At 41.3% G+C, this 19765-nt stretch overlaps 1 protein-coding gene across 7 annotated transcripts in view; it reads left to right on the top strand.

Moving 5' to 3' along the window:
- The window catches only part of Rnf214 (ring finger protein 214), a 54262-nt gene that overhangs the window by 7932 nt on the left and 26565 nt on the right, over positions 1 to 19765 (top strand). For 6 of the 7 annotated variants that reach the window (XM_076925010.1, XM_076925008.1, XM_076925012.1 and 3 more), the window contains 3 exons: positions 159 to 218; positions 4480 to 4620; positions 8218 to 8357. In XM_076925010.1, the coding sequence (XP_076781125.1) occupies positions 159 to 218; positions 4480 to 4620; positions 8218 to 8357 (341 nt within the window). The remainder of the gene's footprint in view (positions 1 to 158; positions 219 to 4479; positions 4621 to 8217; positions 8358 to 19765) is intronic. The other variant, XM_076925013.1, reaches the window with a different exon arrangement.

Raw genomic sequence — 19765 nt, 5'->3', positions numbered from 1 at the left:
GTGAGGTAAATAAAGACTGCATCAGATGGCAGTATCTGCAAGCACTCCAGTGATGCTCTGCTCTTTATTGCAGGTTTCTAGATAAATATCTCTAGAATAACTCTATTTGTGTTAAAGTGACTTAAAGTCCTGAATATGATTGTTTCTTCTTTTTGTAGACTGACTTTAAGACTGCAGATTCAGAAGTAAACACAGACCAGGATATTGAAAAGAATCTGGTAAGTGCATACTTAAATGTCATTGTCACATAAAGCTGTTGGAGCACAGGATATAGAAGCATTGACATGCCGGGCAGTGGTGGCACACACCTTTAATCCCAGCACTTGGGAGGCAGAGGCAGGCGGATTTCTGAGTTCGAGGCCAGCCTGGTCTACAAAGTGAGTTCCAGGACAGCCAGGGCTACACAGAAAAACCCTGTCTTGAAAAACCAAAAAAAAAAAAAAAAAAAAAAAAAAAAAGAAGCATTGACATTTTGGCTGGGGAAAGTGCAAATCTCCTTTATAAAATCCCTGACAGTGGGATTGGACTGCCTCGCCCAGCCTGCCTCGCCCAGGCTGATACATTTTAGCAATATCTTTTATGCTAGCCCTGCTCTGAAAGGAAAATAGGATCTCTGGAGTTCTTGCTGGGCTCTCCTTTTGGTTTAGCGATGGAGCTTGCTTTCTGTATACTACTATCTATGTTCTTTTAAAATGCTCTGGCTTTTGTTTTCAGTTCTTTATTTTGAGGTAGGCTTTCAAATGATGTAGCTCTGGCTTGCCTTAGACCTTGAGTGTTGCCTCCTGAACCCTGGGATTGGAAGTTTGCACCATTTTGTTCATTACTCTCTGTGTTTGACAAAGGTCTCGTTCTGTAGCCAGGCCAGCCTTAAACTCATAGCAGTCCTCCATGGCATGGCTGTAATTACAGGAGTGAGCCTCCACATGGGACTGCTGCTTTGCATGAAACAAGGTTTCATGTAGCCTAGGCTGACCTTGAATTCACAATGTAGGAGGGTGACCTTTAGCCTCTGATGTTCCTGCCCTCACCTTCCAAGTGCTGTGAAATTTTTAATATAAGGTATTTTGTCTTATTTTTATATATTTTTTAAATATATTTTTATATATTGTCTATTTTTGAAATAGAGTCTCACTGTATAGTTTTGATTAACCTGGAACTCACTATTTAGGCCAGGCTGATTCTCACATAGAACAGCCTGCCTTGCCTCCCAAGGGTTATGGTTGAAGGTGCTCATTCTTAACATTCAAGCTTAAACCTTTGAAGATGAAAAATCTCCATGTTTTTAGCAGTATTCCTTTCCTATGAATTTCCCCCTCTTATCTTGGTTACTTTTATCCTGATAGGCTCCATTTTCACCAGGTTTTTTAAGATTACATTTTATTCATTTAATAATTTTCGAGTTAGGGTCTCACTGTGTAAGTCTGGCTAACCTTGAACTTGCTATATAGACCAGGCTGGCCCTGAACTTAAAGAGATTCCCCCTACTTCTGCCTAAACAAGTTCTGGGATTAAAAGACATGCACCATCAAGCCTGGCCCCACTGCTATTTTTAAAAAGCTGATCCTCCATGGGTATGGTGGTACATACCTATAATCTTAGCACTTAGGAGGTAGAGGCAAGAAGACTGGGAGTTCAAGGCCAGTCTTAGCTATGTAGTACGTTTGAGGCCAGCCTGGATACATGAGATGCTGTCTCAAAAAGCTGGCTCTGTAAACCAAATAAAATATTTTGGGTACATTATAAGTAGTTCACAGTATACTGGCTTTGAATTGTTGGGTCTTACATTATAGACTCTTTGTTAAGCTTAATTTAACTTACTAATCGTGTTACAGTGTCATGCTTCTGTCACTTTATCAGTTCCTTTTCATCTGTATTGCTTACTTAGATATATTCTTTACTGTCCCTTGGTAGTTGGTTTGTTTGTTGTTGTTTAAATGAAGTCTCACTATGTAGCCCAGGCTGGCTTTGAGGCTGTAATCCTGCCATTTCAGCCTCCCAAGTTACAGTTGGGAGGTTACAGGTGAGTGCCACCAGACTGAGTGGTACTGAGGACTTGTATTTATTTTTATTTTGGAGAGAAGGTCTCAAGACTTAGGCTGGCCTCAAACTGTCCTCCTGCCTCTCCTCTGAGTGCCAGGGATTATCTAGGTGCGGACATCATGTTTGCTTTCCTGCAGTATTTGGGGTCTAGGCCAGGGCTTTGTGCATGGCAGTCACTTCACCGGCTGAATTAATTCCCACCCATATTTGTTTTCTGAGAAAAGATCTTGCTGTGGTAGTTATTTGCTTGTTTGTTTAGTTTTATTTTAAAAAAAAAAGGCATGATTACTGAGCAAGGGTGACAACAGAAGAACTGTTGGTTTCTAAACACTTGGAAAGTTGAAGTAGGAGGAAGTTTAAGTTCAGCCTTAAACTTCAGTTTCAGTTCCAGATCAGCCTGGTTGCAAAGGCCATATCATTAAAAAACAAAAAAACAAAAACAAAAACATTACATTTTTAGGTAGAAGGTATTAATTTCTTGGAATAGCCCCCTTGGCCCAATGAGGTGGCTTAGTGAGTGAAAGTGCTTGTCACTCAAGCCTGATGGGTAGAGTTCTGTCCCCAGAGCTCAGGGAAGAATGGGAGGAGTGGATTGCACTGCTTGGCAATCAAAGCACCTGCCGCTCTTCTAAAGGGCCTGACGTTAGTCCCAGCACTCACTCGCAATGCCTCAGGGCTGCTGTAACTCCACTTCCAGGGGATCCAGCATCTGTAGTGTTCTTGGGCTCAGTGATTAAGAGAATGTACTGCTCCTCCAGAGGACCTGAGGACAGTTCCTAGCATCCATATCGGACAGCTCTCCAAGAATATTGCACTTGTGTATACTTGTGAGTGCTTACACACACACACACACACACACACACAAGTTAAAAAGAGCCTAGTCTACATAGTGAGTTTTAAAACAGCCAGGGATATGTAGAAAGCTTCTGTCTTTAAGAAAAAAAAAAGAAAGAAAGAAAGAAAGAAAGAAAGAAAGAAAGATTAAAAATAAAAGTAAAGGATGCAATTTTATCACAAAATGCCAGGAATAGATCAAAAATTCTTTTGTAAAGGCATGTTTTAATTTTATTTATTATCAGTGTATGTGTCCATGCGTGTGATAAGTGTGTAGGTACAGTCCACATGTGTTACAGCATGTATGTAGAAGCCAGAGGACAACTTTGTGGAGTTGGTTCTCTTTTCAGCTTTTAAAGATATTTTTAGGTTTATTCTATTGTGTGACTGTTTTGCTTACATATATGTAAGTGCACTGTGTGTGTGCTGGTACCTGAGGAGGTCAGGAGAAGACATTAGATCCCTCAGAACTAGAGCTAATGATGATGAGTGACTGTGTGGTGCTGGGAGCCACACCAGTGTCCTATGCAAGAGTAGTAAGTATTTTTAACCACTGAGCCACAAAAGTTAGTTAACTAACTAGTTAATTGTTTAATTTAAAGGCTTTTTGGTTTGTTTGTTTGTTTGTTCTTCGAGACAGGGTTTCTCTGTGTAGCCCTGGCTGTCCTGGAACTCATGTTGTAGATCAGGCTGGCCTCAAACTCAGAGAACCTGCCTCTGCCTCCTGAGTGCTGGGATTAAAGGCATGCGCCGCCACTGCCTTGCTAAAATTTTTATTTTTTAATTATGTGAGTATGTATGTATGTGGGGTGTATGTGTGTATGTGTTTTAAATAAAACAAACTGTAGTTCAGGCTAGCCTCGAACTCAGGGATCCTGTGAGTGGGTATCCAGCCCTGTTCTTTCACTTCCTCACTCTCTTGCTCCTATCAGATAACAAAATGCCCCTGTCCTCTTTCTCCCAAACGCAAAGATTGGCAAGCATGTTTTGGTAAAGGGCTCATGCAGGACATATGTTCTATGGATTTTATGGACCTTATTATAAGCATTCCATTCTGCTGTTGCTATGGGAAGCAGCCTGAAAGACATTGTGCATCAAAGGCTGCATTTGGCCCACATGCTGTGGGTTGCTAACCCTGCTTTATCATGGTGTTGAGTACTGGTACTTTCTGGAGTGATGGAAATGGGCTCAGTCTCAGCTCTCTGGTATGGTGGCCACCAGTCACAGGTGGCATTTGAGTCCTTGAAATGTGGCTAGGCTCCTGAGGGCCTGGTGTTTCTGCTTTAACCTAAAGTTACATAGCCACATGCAGCTAGTAGCTACTGTATCAGACAGTGCAGTCACATCTTAGCTATAGATTGGGGGTACCGTTTGCCCACCATGCAGGAAGCCCTGGGTTCAGTTCCTACAGTATAAACTAGGTGTGGTCCATACCTGAAGTTGCCATACATGGGCAGTGCAGGTGGGAGGGTCAGAAGTTCAGGATTATCTTTGGCAACATATAAGATGGAGGCTACTGAGCTGTATAAGACACTTCTCAAAACAAAAACTGCTGAAGGTTTCTCCTGGTTAAATTGGGAATAAACCTTTTGTTGTTCTCAATAGGACAAAATGATGACAGAGAGAACTCTGTTGAAGGAACGTTACCAAGAAGTCCTGGACAAGCAGAGGCAGGTGGAGAGTCAGCTCCAAGTGCAGTTAAAGCAGCTTCAGCAGAGGAGAGAAGAAGAAATGAAGAATCACCAGGTAGTCTGCAGAGCCTGACCTTGGGATGCAGTCAGTGGTAGAGTCCTTGCCTAGCATTCTCAGCAACCTGGGTTTAACTCCCAGACCACAAAAGAAAAAGGAAGGAAGGAAGGAAGGAAGGAGGGAAGGAAGGAAGGAAGGAAGGAAGGAAGGAAGGAAGGAAGGAAGGGAATCACATATCAGATAAGTATTATGTGTCTTCTCTAATATGCAGAACATAGATTTAAAATTACTTATGTATAGCCATAAGAGTTGGCACATGATTTTAATCACAGCACTCTGAAGGCAAAGGGAGGTGGAGACCTGTGAGTTTGAGTTCAGCCTGGTCAAAATACCAAGCTAGGCCTGAGTAGTGAGAATGTATCGCAGAAAAAAAAAATCCACTCCTCAAAAGAAAAGTATGTATGTATGTGTTTATACATGCACACACATTGCTAATGAGTAAAATAACCATCTCTGATCAAACTTTAAATAGTTTCTTTAAAAAGAAAGAAAATCGAGGCTGGAGAGGTGGCTCAGCTGTTAAGAGCACTGACTGCTCTTCCAAAGGTCCTGAGTTCAATTCCCAGAAACCATAGGGTGGCTTCCAACCATCTGTAATGGGATCTGATGCCCTCTTTTGGTGTGTCTGAAGACAGTCATAGTATTCTCACATATATATAAAATAAATAAATCTTCAAAATAAAAGAAAGAAAATTAGTATTTCTTGGGTTTGGTTTATTTTTGTGTAGCTCAGGCTAGTTTTGAACTCTAGATCCTCCTACATAGACTACCATGGCAGGATTATCAAATTTTAATATAAAGAAGGCTGGAAAAATGGCTTAGCTACTTAGAGAAGATTTTACTGCCCTTGAAGAGGACCTGAGTTAGGTTCCCAGACCCTTGTCAGGTGGCTCACAACCTATAACTAACTGCTTGTAATTCAATCTCAGGGGACCTAGCACCCTCTCCTGGACTCTGGACACCTGCACTCACATGAGCACAGACACATACATATACAGATAACTTTTTTTAATCTTCAAAAAAACTTAAAAGTATTAAAAAAAAAAAAGCATTGAGGATCTTGTCCAGACTCTTCTATTTTAGTTTAGAGACAAAAAAGATTATTTACTTAAAATATTTTGTTGACTTTTATTGACTAGTAAACATTTATTTAGTTTCCTCTCTCATGTAAAAATGTAGTTTCATTTAGGTTAAATCTACATCTAAAAACTGGGAAAAGTAAATTAGAGAAGTAAAAACCTCAAATGCAAAAAAAAGATGTACTAAGTAGTCAGAAGAGTGTTGTCATGGGTGAGGAAAAGCGAGCTGCTCAGGCCTGGGAACTCTGATGCTCATTTTGGAAACATGGGAAAGCCTGGCAATTAAAATTGTAAATACACAGTAAGTAATTTGACCACGCAGTCTTATTGGGAGTTCGTTCTACAGATGCAAACTTGTGTATAAATGGACATTGAGAATGTTTATTTCATTGTTCCTTAAAATCTTAAGTGGCACATTTCTAACATTCAGCATTCTGATGCAGAGGCAGGAAGATCAGAAGTTCAAGGTTATCTTCAGCTACATAATGACAATGAGGCTAGCCTGGGTTACAGGCTGTCTCAGCCACCTTTAGATTAGGTTGGAAAAGTAGCTTCTAAGTTTCTGTCAATCTGATGAACTTTGAACAGAATGGTTAAATAGCCTGGAAATGTCTATATGATTTGGTTATGTCTGTAGTTATTGATATAATGTGGTTATGCTGAATGGAAAAAATGATGTAAAATGAATATTAAATGGCCTCACTAGAAATGGAAAAATGGGCCAAGAATATAGCTTAGAAGTAATATGTGTGCTTTGTGTGTGGGCCTGTAGCACCACCTAGACAACCGTGAACAAACTGTGAAAACATAACCAAATCCCTTAGCACAGAGATTACCTTTATGCACAGAGAAAAGGGATAATTGTCACAGGTGATGAACTTTGTATTGTACAGTCTTATGAGTATACTCATATATGTATTTATTCTTGTTGTTATATAGTATGATAGCAATTGTCTTAGGGTCACTATTGCTGTGATGAAACACCATGACCAAAAGCAAGTTGGGGAGGAAAGACTTTATTCAGCTTACACTTTCATATTGCTGTTCATCATGGGAGGAAGTCAGAACCGGAAGTCAAACATGGCAAGAGCCTGGAGGCAGGAGCTGCTTACTTTCTTGCCCCACATGACTGCTCAGCCTGCTCTGTCTGTCTTCTTCTTCTTTTTTTTTTTTTTTTTTTTTTTTTTTGAGTCAGGGCTTCTCTATATAGCCCTGGCTATCCTGGAATGCACTCTGTAGACTAGGCTGGCCTCGAACTCACTGAGATCCTCCTGCTTCTGCCTTCTGAGTGTTGGGATTAGAGGCGTGCAGCACCACTGCTAGGTGATCAGTCTGCTTTCTTGTAGCACCTAGGACCACCCGCCCAGAGATGGATGGCACCGTTCACTATGGGCTGGGCCCTTCTCCACTAATCACTAATTAGGAAAATGCTTTACAGGCCCATCTACAATCTGCTATTATGGAGGCAATTTCTTAATTGAGGTTCCCTCCTCTCAGATGACTTTAGCTTGTGTCAAGTTGATATAAAACCATCCAGCACAGCAAACAAATAGACAATTCTATTTATAATAAAAGCAGAGCTATAATAAAACAAGAGCATATCTGCTGGGTGTAGCAAACTCTAGCCTGAAGCAAGAATTCTCTCTCAGTCTCCTTGATGGGTGTGTTCAGTCTTTATTGGAGCGTCAGTAATAGGAAGCATAGTGCTACACAAGCCAGGACATTCCACCTTCCAATTCCATTGTGTGTGTGTGTTCATGTGTATACACGCATGTATGCATGCAGATATGTGTGCATGTATGTGGAGGTCATTCCGTACGCACTGTCCATTTTGTGATTTGAGACAGAATCTCTCATTTGGACCTAGAGCTAGGCTGGCTGTCCAGCAAGCTCCAAGGATCCCTTGGTGCTGCCTTTCTAGATCCTCGAGTACAAGGGCATGCTACCACACCCAGTTATTTTATGGGGGTTCTAGGACTCACACTCATCATTATGTTTATATGGCAAGTACTTTACTGACTAAGCTCTCCCCAGTCTCACATCCCAGTTTTTAAAGGGTATTTGATTTTATGTATATGGGTGTCTTGCATTTATTTATGCCTGTGCACCACTTGTATCAGGTGCCCTGGAAGGCCTGAAGAAGGCATCAGATCCCCTGGAACTGGAGTCACAGACAGTTGTGAGCTGCTGTGTGGGTGTTGGGTATTGAACCTGGGTCCTCTGGAAGAATAGTGCTCTTAAATACTGAGCTATCTCTCTAGACCCACATTTTATTTTTCAAAGATTCTTAGACCTATGAAGTTGACGTATATGTTCATATGACTTTCTTCCAGAGGTTTGACTTTTACATCAGTCAATGAAATTGATTCTTTTTTTTAGATTTATTTATTTATTTTTTGTATATGAATATACTGTAGCTGTCTTTAGACACAACAGAAGAGAGCATTGGATCTCTCTAAACACTAAAAGCTAACCTTTCTTTCTTTATTTGTGTGACTAATTATATGGGATTTAGGAGATACTAAAGGCTATTCAGGATGTGACCATAAAGCGAGAAGAAACCAAGAAGAAGATAGAGAAAGAAAAGAAGGAGTTCTTGCAGAAGGAGCAGGACCTGAAAGCTGAAATTGAGAAGCTCTGTGAGAAGGGCAGAAGGTAAATGTTTCTGTTCACATACGATCCTGTGTGCGTGTGTGTTTGTGTGGAAGGGGCACAGTTCCATTACTTTTATGTGAGAAAGAAACACATGTCAGAATCCCCCAGTGACTTAGTACTCCCAGTACTACATGACACAATAGAGACTTGGTACTGCTCTGAAATGGTAATTAAGGGCTAGGGATATATTTCAGTGGATTTCAGTGGTCCCATGCTGGGTTCAGTGGTCCCATGCTGGGTTCAGTGGTCCCATGCTGGGTTTAGTGGTCCCATGCTGGTCTCAGGCTTCAGCAGCTCTTTCCCTGGGCTCCAAGTCTGTGTGTGTGTGCACACGCGCGTACACCTGTTTGTATCTGTCTGTCTCTGTGTTCTGGGATTATTACATAGCATTATTGCAGGCCCAGTTTTAGGTATCTTGGGGATCCAAAATAAGGTTGTTATACACACATAGCAAATGTTTTGCTACGAACCTCTCCACAGCCCCACAATCAAGATTTCTGTTATTCTAAAACCTGTTTCACTTGCTTTATATATCCTGAGGGGCATTTATTTTTTTCTCCGTAAGCTGAGGTCATGGGAATATTTTGAATGGTTATGCTTTTCAGCACAGTAGTACACTATTGCCATTTATGAAAGAATTATCTAGTGATCATGTCCTCTTCTTGATACTGTAACAAGAGAAAAATGGGCCTTGAATTTGGTTGCACTTTCAGTTTTCCAAGTTATTTGAAATTACATGCTTGAAAACTCACAATTGTGAATTCTGTGACAATGTTATTTAAATGCTGCTGACATTGTTTTTATTTATTGAGAAGAACTTGGGTGTTGAAAATATGTCTGATGCTAAGTAAAAAGTAAGTAGCAAGCTCACTCACTGATTCATTTTCCAAAGTGAGAGACGCCAACTGTGGCACCTCCACATGCAGAGGAACTGTTATGGTGGCTCACACTGATCATTTTCAAACAGTTTTGCAGAGTCTTCCCAGCAGAGCATTGTCCTTTGTGTTGATAGTGATCAGAACAGCTAGCAGCCTATCCATTGCAACACTGGCTCTGTCACAGTCTTCACAGCTGATCTGGGGACATGGAGCATGTGAGATTTTTTTTTTGGATATTTTATTTACATTTCAGATGTTATCCCCTTTCCTCATCCCCCCCCCCCAAAATTTCCTATCCCATTCCCCCTCCTCCTGCTTCTGTGGGGATGTGCCCCCACTCACCCACCCACTCCTACCTCCCTGCCCTCGAACTCTCCCACTCTGGGGCATCCAGCCCTCATGGGACCAAGGATCTCCTCCCACCTGTGCCCGACAAGACCATCCTCCCCAACATATACAGCTGGAGCTATGGATTTCTCCCTATGTTCTCCCAAGCTGGTGGTTTAGACCCTGGGAGCTCTGGTTGGTTGGTTGGTATTGTTACTCTCCCCATGGGGCCACAAGCCCTTTCAGCTTCTTCAGTCTTCTCTAACTCCTCCATTGGGAACCCCATCATGAGTTCAATGGTTAGCTGTGAGCATCCACCTCTGAGTATGTCAGGCTCTGGCAGACCTCTAAGGAGACAGCTATATGAGGCTTCTGTCAGCATGCACTTTGTGGCATCCACATCAGCGTCTACCTTTGGTAACTGCACAGGGGCTGGATTCCCAGGTGGAAGGAACAGTCTCCAAACAACCCTCCCCCCTTCAGTTTATGTCCCTCACTTTGTCTTCATATTTGCTCCCATGAGTATTTTGTTACTCTTTCTAAGAAGGGCCAAAGCACCCACATTTTGGTCTTCCTTCTTCATGAGCTTCATGTGGTCTGTGAGTTGTATCTTGGGTATTGGGCACTTTTGGGCTAATACCCAATTATCAGTGAGTGTATACCATGTGTGTTCTTTTGTGATTGGGTTACCTCACTCAGGGTGCTATTTTCTAGTTCCATCCATTTGCCTAAGAACTTCATGAATTCATTGTTTTTAATAGCTGAGTAATACTCCATTGTATAAATGTACCACATTTTTTGTATCCATTCTTCTGTTGAAGGACATCTGGGTTCTTTCCAGCTTCTGGCTATTATAAATAAGGCTGCTATGAACATAGTGGAGCATATGTCCTTGTTATATGTTGGAGCATCTTCTGGGTATATGCCAGGAGTGGTATAGCTGGGTCCTCAGGTAATGCTATGTCCAATATTCTGAGGAACGGCCAGACTAATTTCCAGAGTGGTTGTACCAGCTTGCAAACCCACTAATAATGGAGGAGTGTTCCTCTTTCTCCATATCCTCGACAACATCTGCTATCACCTGAGTTTTTTATCTCAGCCATTTTGACTGGTATGAGGTGGAATCTCAGGGTTGTTTTGATTTGCATTTCCTTGATGACTAAGGATGTTGAACATTTGCTTCTCAGCCATTCGAGTTTCCTCAGTTGAGAATTCTTTGTTTAGCTTTGTAACCCATTTTTAATAGGGTTATTTGGTTGTCTGGAGTCTAATTTCTTGAGTTCTTTGTATATATTGAATATTAGCTGTCTATCTGATGTGGGATTGGTAAATATCTTTTCCCAATCTGTTGGTTGCCATTTTGTCCTATTGACAGCATCCTTTGCCTTACAGAAGCTTTGCAATTTTATGAGGTCCCATTTGTCAATTCTTGATCTTAGAGCATAAGCCATTGGTGTTCTGTTCAGGAACTGTTCCCCTGTGCCTAAGTATTCAAGGGTCTTTCCCACCTTCTCTTCTATTAGTTTCAGTGTATCTGGTTTTATGTGAAGGTCTTTTATCCACTTGGAGTTAAGCTTTGTACAAGGAGATAAGAATGGATTGATTTGCATTCTTCTACATGCTGACCTCCAGTTGAACCAGCACCATTTGTTGAAAATGCTGTCCTTTTTCCATTGGATGGTTTTAGCCTCTTTGTCAAAGATCAAATGACCATAGGTGTGTGGGTTCATTTCTGGGTCTTCAATTCCATTCCATTGATCTTCCTGCCTGTCCCTGTACCAATACCATGTAGTTTTTATCACTATTGCTCTGTAGTACAGTTTGAGGTCAGGGATGGTGATTCCCCCGGAAGTTCTTTTATTGTTGAGAATAGTTCTCGCTATCCTTTTTTTTTTTTTTCCAAATGAATTTGCAAATTGCTCTTTCTATCTCTATCAAGAATTGATTTGGAATTTTGATGGGGATTTCATTGAATCTGTAGATTGCTTTTGGCAAGATGGCCATTTTTACTATATTAATCCTGCCAATCCATGAGCATGGGAGATCTTTCCATTTTCTGAGATCTTCGATTTCTTTCTTCAGAGGCTTGAAGTTCTTGTCATACAGATCTTTCACTTGCTTGGTTAGATTCACACCAAGGTATTTTATATTATTTGTGACTATTGTAAAGGGTGTCATTTCCCTAATTTCATTCTCAGCCTGTTTTATCCTTCGAGTAGAGAAAGGCTACTGATTTGTTTGAATTAATTTTATATCCAGCCACTTTGCTGAAATTGTTTATCAGGTTTAGGAGTTCTCTGGTGGAAATTTTGGGGTCACTTAAGTATACTATCATATCATCTGCAAATAGTGATATTTTGACTTCTTCCTTTTCTATCTGTATCCCTTTGACTTCCTTTTGTTGTCTAATTGTTCTGGCTAGGACTTCCAGTACTATATTGAATAGGTAAGGTGAGAGTAGGCAGCCTTGTCTAGTCCCTGATTTTAATGAGGTTGCTTCAAGCTTCTCTCCATTTAGTTTGATGTTGGCTACTGGTTTGCTGTATATTGCTTTTACTGTGTTTAGGTATGGGCCTTGAATTCCTGATCTTTCCAAGACTTTTTTTTTTTTTTAATTTGGGTTTTTTGAGACAGGGTTTCTCTGTGTAGCCCTGGCTGTCCTGGAACTCACTCTGTAGACCAGGCTGGCCTCGAACTCAGAAATCCACCTGCCTCTGCTTCCCAAGTGCTGGGCTTAAAAGTGTACACCACCACTGCCCAGCTCTTTCCAAGACTTTTACCATGAAGGGATGTTGAATTTTGTCAAATGCTTTCTCAGCATCTAGTGAGATGATCATGTGGTTTTTTTTCTTTGCGTTTGTTTATATAGTGTTTTACGTTGATGGATTTCCGAATATTGAACCATCCCTGTGTTCCTGGGATAAAGCCTACTTGATCATGATGGATGGTTGTTTTGATGTGTTCTTGGATTTGGTGTGTGAGAAATTTATTGAGTATTTTTGCATTGATATTCATAAGGGAAATTGGTCTGAAGTTTTCTTTCTTTGTTGTGTCTTTGTGTCGTTTAGGTATGAGCGTAACTGTAGCTTCATAGAATGAATTGAGTAGTGTTTCTTCTGTTTCTATTTTGTGGAATAGTTTGAAGAGAATTGGTATTAGGTCTTCCTTGAAGGTCTGATAGAATTCTGCACTAAAACCGTCTGGTCCTGGGCCTTTTTTGGTAGGGAAACTTTTAATGACTGCTGCTATTTCTTTAGGGGTTGTGGGACTGTTTAGATGGTTTATCTGCTCCTGATTTAACTTTGGTACCTGGTATCTGTCTAGAAAATTGTCCATTTCATCCAGATTTTCCAGTTTTGTTGAGTAGAGGCTTTTGTAGTAGGATCTGATGGTTTTTTGAATTTCCTCAGTTTCTGTTGTTATGTCTCCCTTTTCAGTTCTGATTTTATTAATTTGGATACTGTCTCTGTGACCTCTGGTTAGTCTGGCTAAGGGTTTATCTATCTTGTTGATTTTCTCAAAGAATCAGCTCCTGGTTTTGTCGATACTTTGTATAGTTCTTTTTGTTTCTACTTGGTTGATTTCAGCCCTGAGTTTGATTATTTCCTGCCGTCTACTTCTCTTGAGTTTATTTGTTTCTTTTTGTTCTAGAGCTTTCAGGTGTGCTGTCAAGCTGCTGGTGTATGTTCTCTCCAGTTTCTTTTTGTAGCCACTTAGAGCTATGAGTTTGCCTCTTAGCACTGCTTTTGTTGTGTCCCGTAAGTTTTGGTATGATAAGCCTTCATTTTTACTAAATTCTAAGAAGTCTTTAATTTCTTTCTTTATTTCTTCCTTGACCAAGTCATCATTGAGTAGAGCATTGTTCAGTTTCCACGTGTATGAGGGCTTTCCGATGTTTTTGTTCTTATTAAAGTCCAGCCTTAGTCCATGGTGATCTGATAGGATGCAAGGGATTATTTCAATCTTTTTGTATCTGTTAAGGCCTGTTTTGTGAACAATTATATGGTCTATTTTTGAGAAGGTACCATGAGGTGCTGAGAAAAAGTTACATTCTTTTGTTTTAGGATGAAATTTTCTATAGATATCTATTAAATCCATTTGGTTCATAATTTATGTTAATTTCACTGTGTCTCTGTTTAGTTTCTGTTTCCATGATCTGTCCATTGTTGAGAGTGGAGTGTTAAAATCCCTCACTATTATTGTGTGAGGTGCAATGTGTGCTTTGAGCTTTAAGTTTCTTTTATGAATGTCGGTGCCCTTGCATTTGGAGCATAGATGTTCAGAATTGAAAGTTCATCTTGGTAGATTTTTCCTTTGATGATTATGAAGTGTCCTTCCTTATCTTTTTTGTTAACTTTTGGTTGAAAGTTGATTTTATTCACTATTAGAATGGCTACTACAGCTTGTTTCTTGGGATCACTTGCTTGGAAAATTGTTTTCCACTGTTTTACTCTGAGGTAGTGTCTGTCTTTGTCACTGAGGTGTGTTTCTTGTATGCAGCAAAATTCTGGGTCCTTATCCAGTCTGTTAGTCTATGTCTTTTTATTGGGGAATTGAGTCCATTGATGTTAAGAGATACTAAGGAAAAATGATTGTTGCTTCCTGTTATTTTTGTTATTAGAGGTGGAATTATGTTTGTGTAGCTATCTTTTTTTGGGTTTGTTGGAAGATTACTTTCTTGCTTTTTCTAGGTTGTAGTTTCCCTTCTTGTGTTGGAGTTTTCCATCTATTATCCTTTGTAGGGCTAGATTTGTGGGAAGATATTATGTAAATCTGGTTTTGTTATGGAATATCTTGGTTTGTCCATTTATAGTGATTGAGAGTTTTGCTGGGTATAGTAGTCTGGGCTGGCATTTGTGTTCTCTTAGGGTCTGTATGGTATCAGTCCAGGATCTTCTGGCTTTGATAGTCTCTGGTGAGAAGTCTGGTGTAATTATTATAGGTCTGCCTTTATATGTTACTTGACCCTTTTCCTTTACTGCTTTTAGTATTTTTTCTTTGTTTTGTGCATTTGATATTTTGATTATTATGTGACAGGAGGAATTTCTTTTCTGGTCTAGTCTATTTGGAGTTCTGTAGGCTTCTTGTATGTTCATGGGCATCTCTTTCTTTAGGTTAGGGAAGTTTTCCTCTATAATCTTGTTGAAGATATTTACTGACCCTTTAAGTTGGGAATCTTCACTCTCATCTATATCTATTATCCTTTGTTTAGTCTTCTCATTGTGTCCTGGATTTCCTGGATGTTTTTTGTGTTAAGAACTTTTTGCATTTTGCATTCTCTTTGACAGTTGTGTCAATGTTTTCCATGGACTCTTCTGCACATGAGATTCTCTCTTCTATCTCTTGTATTCTGTTGGTGATGCTTCCATCTATGACTCCTGATCTCTTTCCTAGGTTTTCTATCTCCAGGGTAGTCTCCCTTTAAGATTTCTTTATTGTTTCTACTTCCATTTTTAGATCTTGGATGGTTTTGTTTAATTGCTTCACCTGTTTGGTTGTGTTTTCTTGCAGTTCTTTAGGGATTTTTGTGTTTCCTCTTTAAGGGCTTCTACCTGTTTACCTGTGTTCCCCTGTATTTCTTTAAGCGAGTTATTTATGTCCTTCTTAAAGTCCTCTATCATCATCATGAGAAGTGATTTTAAATTTTTAAATCTGAATCCTGCTTTTCCAGTGTGATGGGTTGTCCAGGACGTGCTATGGTAGGACAACTTGGTTCTGATGATGCCAGGTAACTTTGGTTTCTGTTGCTTATATTCTTGTGCTTGCCTTTCACCATCTGGTTAACTCTAGTGCTGCCTGCACTCACTGTCTTTGACTGGAACCTGTCTTTCCAGTTATCTTGCTTGTGTCAGAACTCTTCAGAGTCCAGGTGTCTCTGTGATCCTGTGAGCCTGAGCTCCCGGGTGGGAGAACTCCTGGGACTCAGGCTGCCTCTGGGATCCTGAAATCCTGCTGCTCTGAGTGCAGTGGTTCCTCTAGGATGGTTCAGGATATGGTGTCTTCACAGGAGCAGACCAGCTAGGTGTCTGCCCCAGCCAAAAGTACCAAGTGAGGGGCAGAGGGGGAGTGGTATTCCGGAGGGGCGGGGTTTGGGTGGGTGATGGGTCCTGAGTGCCTCAGGCTCCCAGTTGCAGCTCTGGGGTGTAGGGTTGTGGGGGAGGGTTCTTACCCATTGCTCTGAGTGCAGTGGTTCCTTTAGGATGACTCAGGATATGGTGTCTTCATGGAAGCAGACCAGCTAAGTTGCATGTGAGATCTTAAAGATCTATAGTTTTGGTCTATAGTTGGTCTATAATTTTGTCTAGGCCCTGATTTCCTTTTGCTCTATTCTTTTAAAAAATATTTCTGTCTTCTAAAAAAAAATTACACACACACACACACACACACACTGTATGTCTTCAGACACACCACCAGAGGAGGGTATTGAATCCCATTATAGATGGCTGTGAGCCACCATGTGGTTGCTGGGAATTGAACTCAAGACCTTTGGAAGAGCAGTCAGTGCTCTTAACCGCTGAGCCACCTCTCCAGCCCCATTCTCCACTCTTTAAGCACCTCTAACTTCCTTCTCTTCTATCTGATTGAATAGCTACAAGTAATAATTAATGCTAACAGCTTTACTGAAGACTCAGTTTGCTCAAAGTAGGCCCTCCATATGTAGCCAAGGCTAACCTGGAACTTACTATCTTTCTGCCCTTCTTATTACTTGCTTGGATTACAGTCTTGTTAAATTTGCCTCAGATTCCCTGTATAGCAGAGACTGACCATAAGCACTTGTACTTGTGCTTCTCTTAGGTCCTTGGCTACAAGCATGCGCCATCGTTTCTTGCCCAGATTTTGTTTTCATCTTTGTGCGTGTGTGTGTGAGAGTGAGTGTGGATCTCAGAGGACAATGTCAGGTGTGTGTACACTATGGTGCCCAGCTTTTATGTGGGGTCTGGGCATTTGAACTCAGATTGTCAGGCTTGTGTGGAAAGTGTTTGTGCAGTCTCCCTAGGCCCAGGCCCCAGAACTGCTAATACTTTATGTGGTCTGAAATTTTAAAGGAGAAGTTGAAGTGATGACCATAGATTTAGGGAGGAATCAGCTGGCAACAAGTAGGAAAAACTTTGCAGGCAGGCAGGCGGCCAGCAGACAAGGGGACAATGACGGAGGTGTGTGGTATAGTGGAGGAATGACACCGATGAAAGTCATTGTCTTAGTTAGGGTTTCTATTCCTCACAACCACCATGACCAGAAGCAAGCTGGGGAGGAAAGGGTTTATTCAGCTCACACTTCCACATTGCTGTTCATCACCAAAGGAAGTCAGGACTGGAACTCAAGCAGGTCAGGAAGCAGGAGCTGATGCAGAGGCCATGGAGGGATGTTACGTACTGGCTTGCTCAGCTTGCTTTTTTTTTTTTTTTTTTTTTTGGTTTTCAAAACAGGGTTTCTCTGTATAGCCTTGGCTATCCTGGAACTCACTCGGTAGACCAGGCTGGCCTCGAACTCAGAAATCCGCCTGCCTCTGCCTCCCAAGTGCTGGGATCAAAGGGGTGCGCCACCACCGCCCGGCTCTCTCTCTCTCTTTTTTTTTTTTTTTTTTAATATATTAGATGAACTCAGCTATTTGTCACATTAAATTATGCAAAGATAAATATATGCAACTGCACAAAAAGAACCATGTTTTCATATTATTAAACATAGCAGTGGCCGAAAATAATTGTAGAATGGACCCCGGGATTTAATGCATAAAAAAACCCCATAGAGAAAACTGTCAGCTTCACGGAGTGCAGCACTACGCGGGCTTCTTTATGCTCCAACCCCATAGAGAAAACTGTCAGCTTCACGGAGTCCAGCACTACGCGGGCTTCTTTATACTCCAGCTTCTTCCAAGTCTTTTCCACTTTCTAGTATCTGCTGAAGATCAGTGTGTGCAGCCTCTGACTGGCGCTGGCAATCTGGGATCATCATCCGGGACTCTTGCAGGATCTCTGCCTGCTTCTTCTTCTTCTTTTTTTTTAATATATATGTTTTTATTTCTTTAAAATACATTTCAGATTTTATCCCCTCACCCCATTCCCCCCACCACCCAGAAACCCCCTATCCCGTCCCCTCTCCTGCCTCCACAAGGGTGTGTCCCCACCTACCTCCCCACCCCCTCCCCACCCTCAAATTCCTCCCCACTCGGTGTTCAGCCTTCATGGGACCAGGGATCTCCTCTCCCACCCATGCCCGACAAGGCCATCCTCCCCTAAGTATACAGCTCAAGTCTGTATACTTACAGGCAGTCTCTGCCTGCTTCTTAATGGTGTAGTTTTCACCAGCTTCAGCCTTCATTTTTTCAATCTTTTCTTCTTGCTGCTTTGCTTCTTTTTCATACATCACTTTTTCTTTGACCAACTGCTTCACCACTCCTGTCTTGATCTTGATCTGCCTCACGTGCTGTCAGGATGGCCGAGCGGTCTAAGGCGCTGCGTTCATCTTGCTTTCTTATAGAACCCAGGACTACCAGCCCAGAGATGGTACCACCCACAATAGGCCCTCCCAGCCTTGATCACTAACTGAGAAAATGCCTTACAGCTGGATCTCATGGGGACATTTCCTCAGCTGAAGCTCCTTTCTCTGTGATAACTACAGCTTGTGTCAAGTTGACACACAAAACCGGCCAGTACAGTCATCCTCAAGTTTGGGATTTTCTGTATAGAGAAAGGTTTTTAGGGAGGAGGGGCTACCAGATCATGTGATTTTGTTTTAGGTAGATCACTTAAGAGGTTGGAAATGGGTTCAGGTAGAGTAGATGACCAGGCAAGAGCTATCCTACCTGGTTAACTGGAATAAGAGGAGCTGGAGAAACATGGTTTCAGAGGGTTGGGAAAAATCATGCTGTCATGTTACAAGTTTGCCATGAGGAGCAGGAGGGGTGGTTAATACCACACAACAAGTAGTAAAAAACACTTGTTGCCCTTGCAGAGGACCAGGTTTACTTCCCAGCACCCACATGGTGGTTCCCAGCCATCCGTAACTCCAGTTCTAGGCAATCTGATGCTCTCTTTTGACCTCAGTGTGTACCAAACACACACATGGTGCACATACATTCATGCAGGCAAAACACTTAAACACATTACATTAAAAAAGTAAGTCTTAAAAAAACCCTTTTCAGTTTTCCATGATAAGAGTACTGCTGGTATGTGTGTGTTACATTGCACATGTGTAATGTGTACATGCACGCATGGGAAGAGGCTAGAGTTGGTTCCAGGTGTTCCCTCCATTGTTTCCTCACCTTACTATTTATGAATTTTTATGTGTCTGCATGTGCGTCTATGTACCATGTGTGTGCCTGGTGTCCACAGAGGCCAACAAAAGGCATCAAATTTTCTAGGGCTACAATTACAGATGGTTGGGAGCTGTCTTGTAGGTCCTTGGGTGGGAGGGGTCAAACTCAGGTCCTCTGGAAGAACAGCCAGTGCTCTTAACTGTTGAGCTATCCTTCCAGCCTCTTCTACCTTTTATTTATCAGTTTGTTTGTTTGTTTATTGAGACAGTGTCTTTCACTGGAACTAGGGCTTACAAATCGGCCTGACCATTTGGCCAACAAGCAAAGGACCTCCTTCTCTGCCTCCCAGCACTGGGATTCCAGGCTGATGTGTGGGTGTTGGACTCTGGAAGCACTCCCCTGTCTGAGGTGTCTCGCTCACTCTCTATGGCATGTTTTCTACCCTTTGACCTTCATTCAGCCTCTCTTTCCATCGTTTTGTAGCCAGTGTGTAATAGGGTCTATTTTTATCTATTCTGACAAGCTGTATTTTAATTGGAGGTCTGGTCCATTTATAGTTGATATAACGGATACAGTTTTATTTAAAAGTGTACTTCTAAAGAATTGTATAAATGAAAATTAACTGAATATTGTTTAGAATTCTATTTTAATTTGACTTTCTGTGCCAAAGTATATATTTTTCTAATTCATTGGCAACATATCATAAAGTAAAACTAGGTGTTATTGATTGCTGTGTCAGAAAGACATAGTTTTCTTGGATAAAGTTGGCAAGATTTTTATGTCCCCCTTTTCCCTAGAGTAGGGCAATTGTGGGGCTCTCCTGAGTTTTTTGTCCTTTGCTTGGTCACGTGATACCTGGTGCCCAGCATTAGGAAACATCATCTCATAGAATTCCCCTAGTTTTTCAGCTCTTTAAACCAGAGCTTAAAATCTAATCCCTGGTAGCC

Source organism: Arvicanthis niloticus, chromosome 26 (genome assembly GCF_011762505.2).
Source record: "Arvicanthis niloticus isolate mArvNil1 chromosome 26, mArvNil1.pat.X, whole genome shotgun sequence".
Classification (NCBI taxonomy): domain Eukaryota; kingdom Metazoa; phylum Chordata; class Mammalia; order Rodentia; family Muridae; genus Arvicanthis; species Arvicanthis niloticus.
The sequence above is the reverse complement of the archived record's forward strand: the minus strand, read 5'-3'. Positions and strand labels throughout refer to the sequence as shown.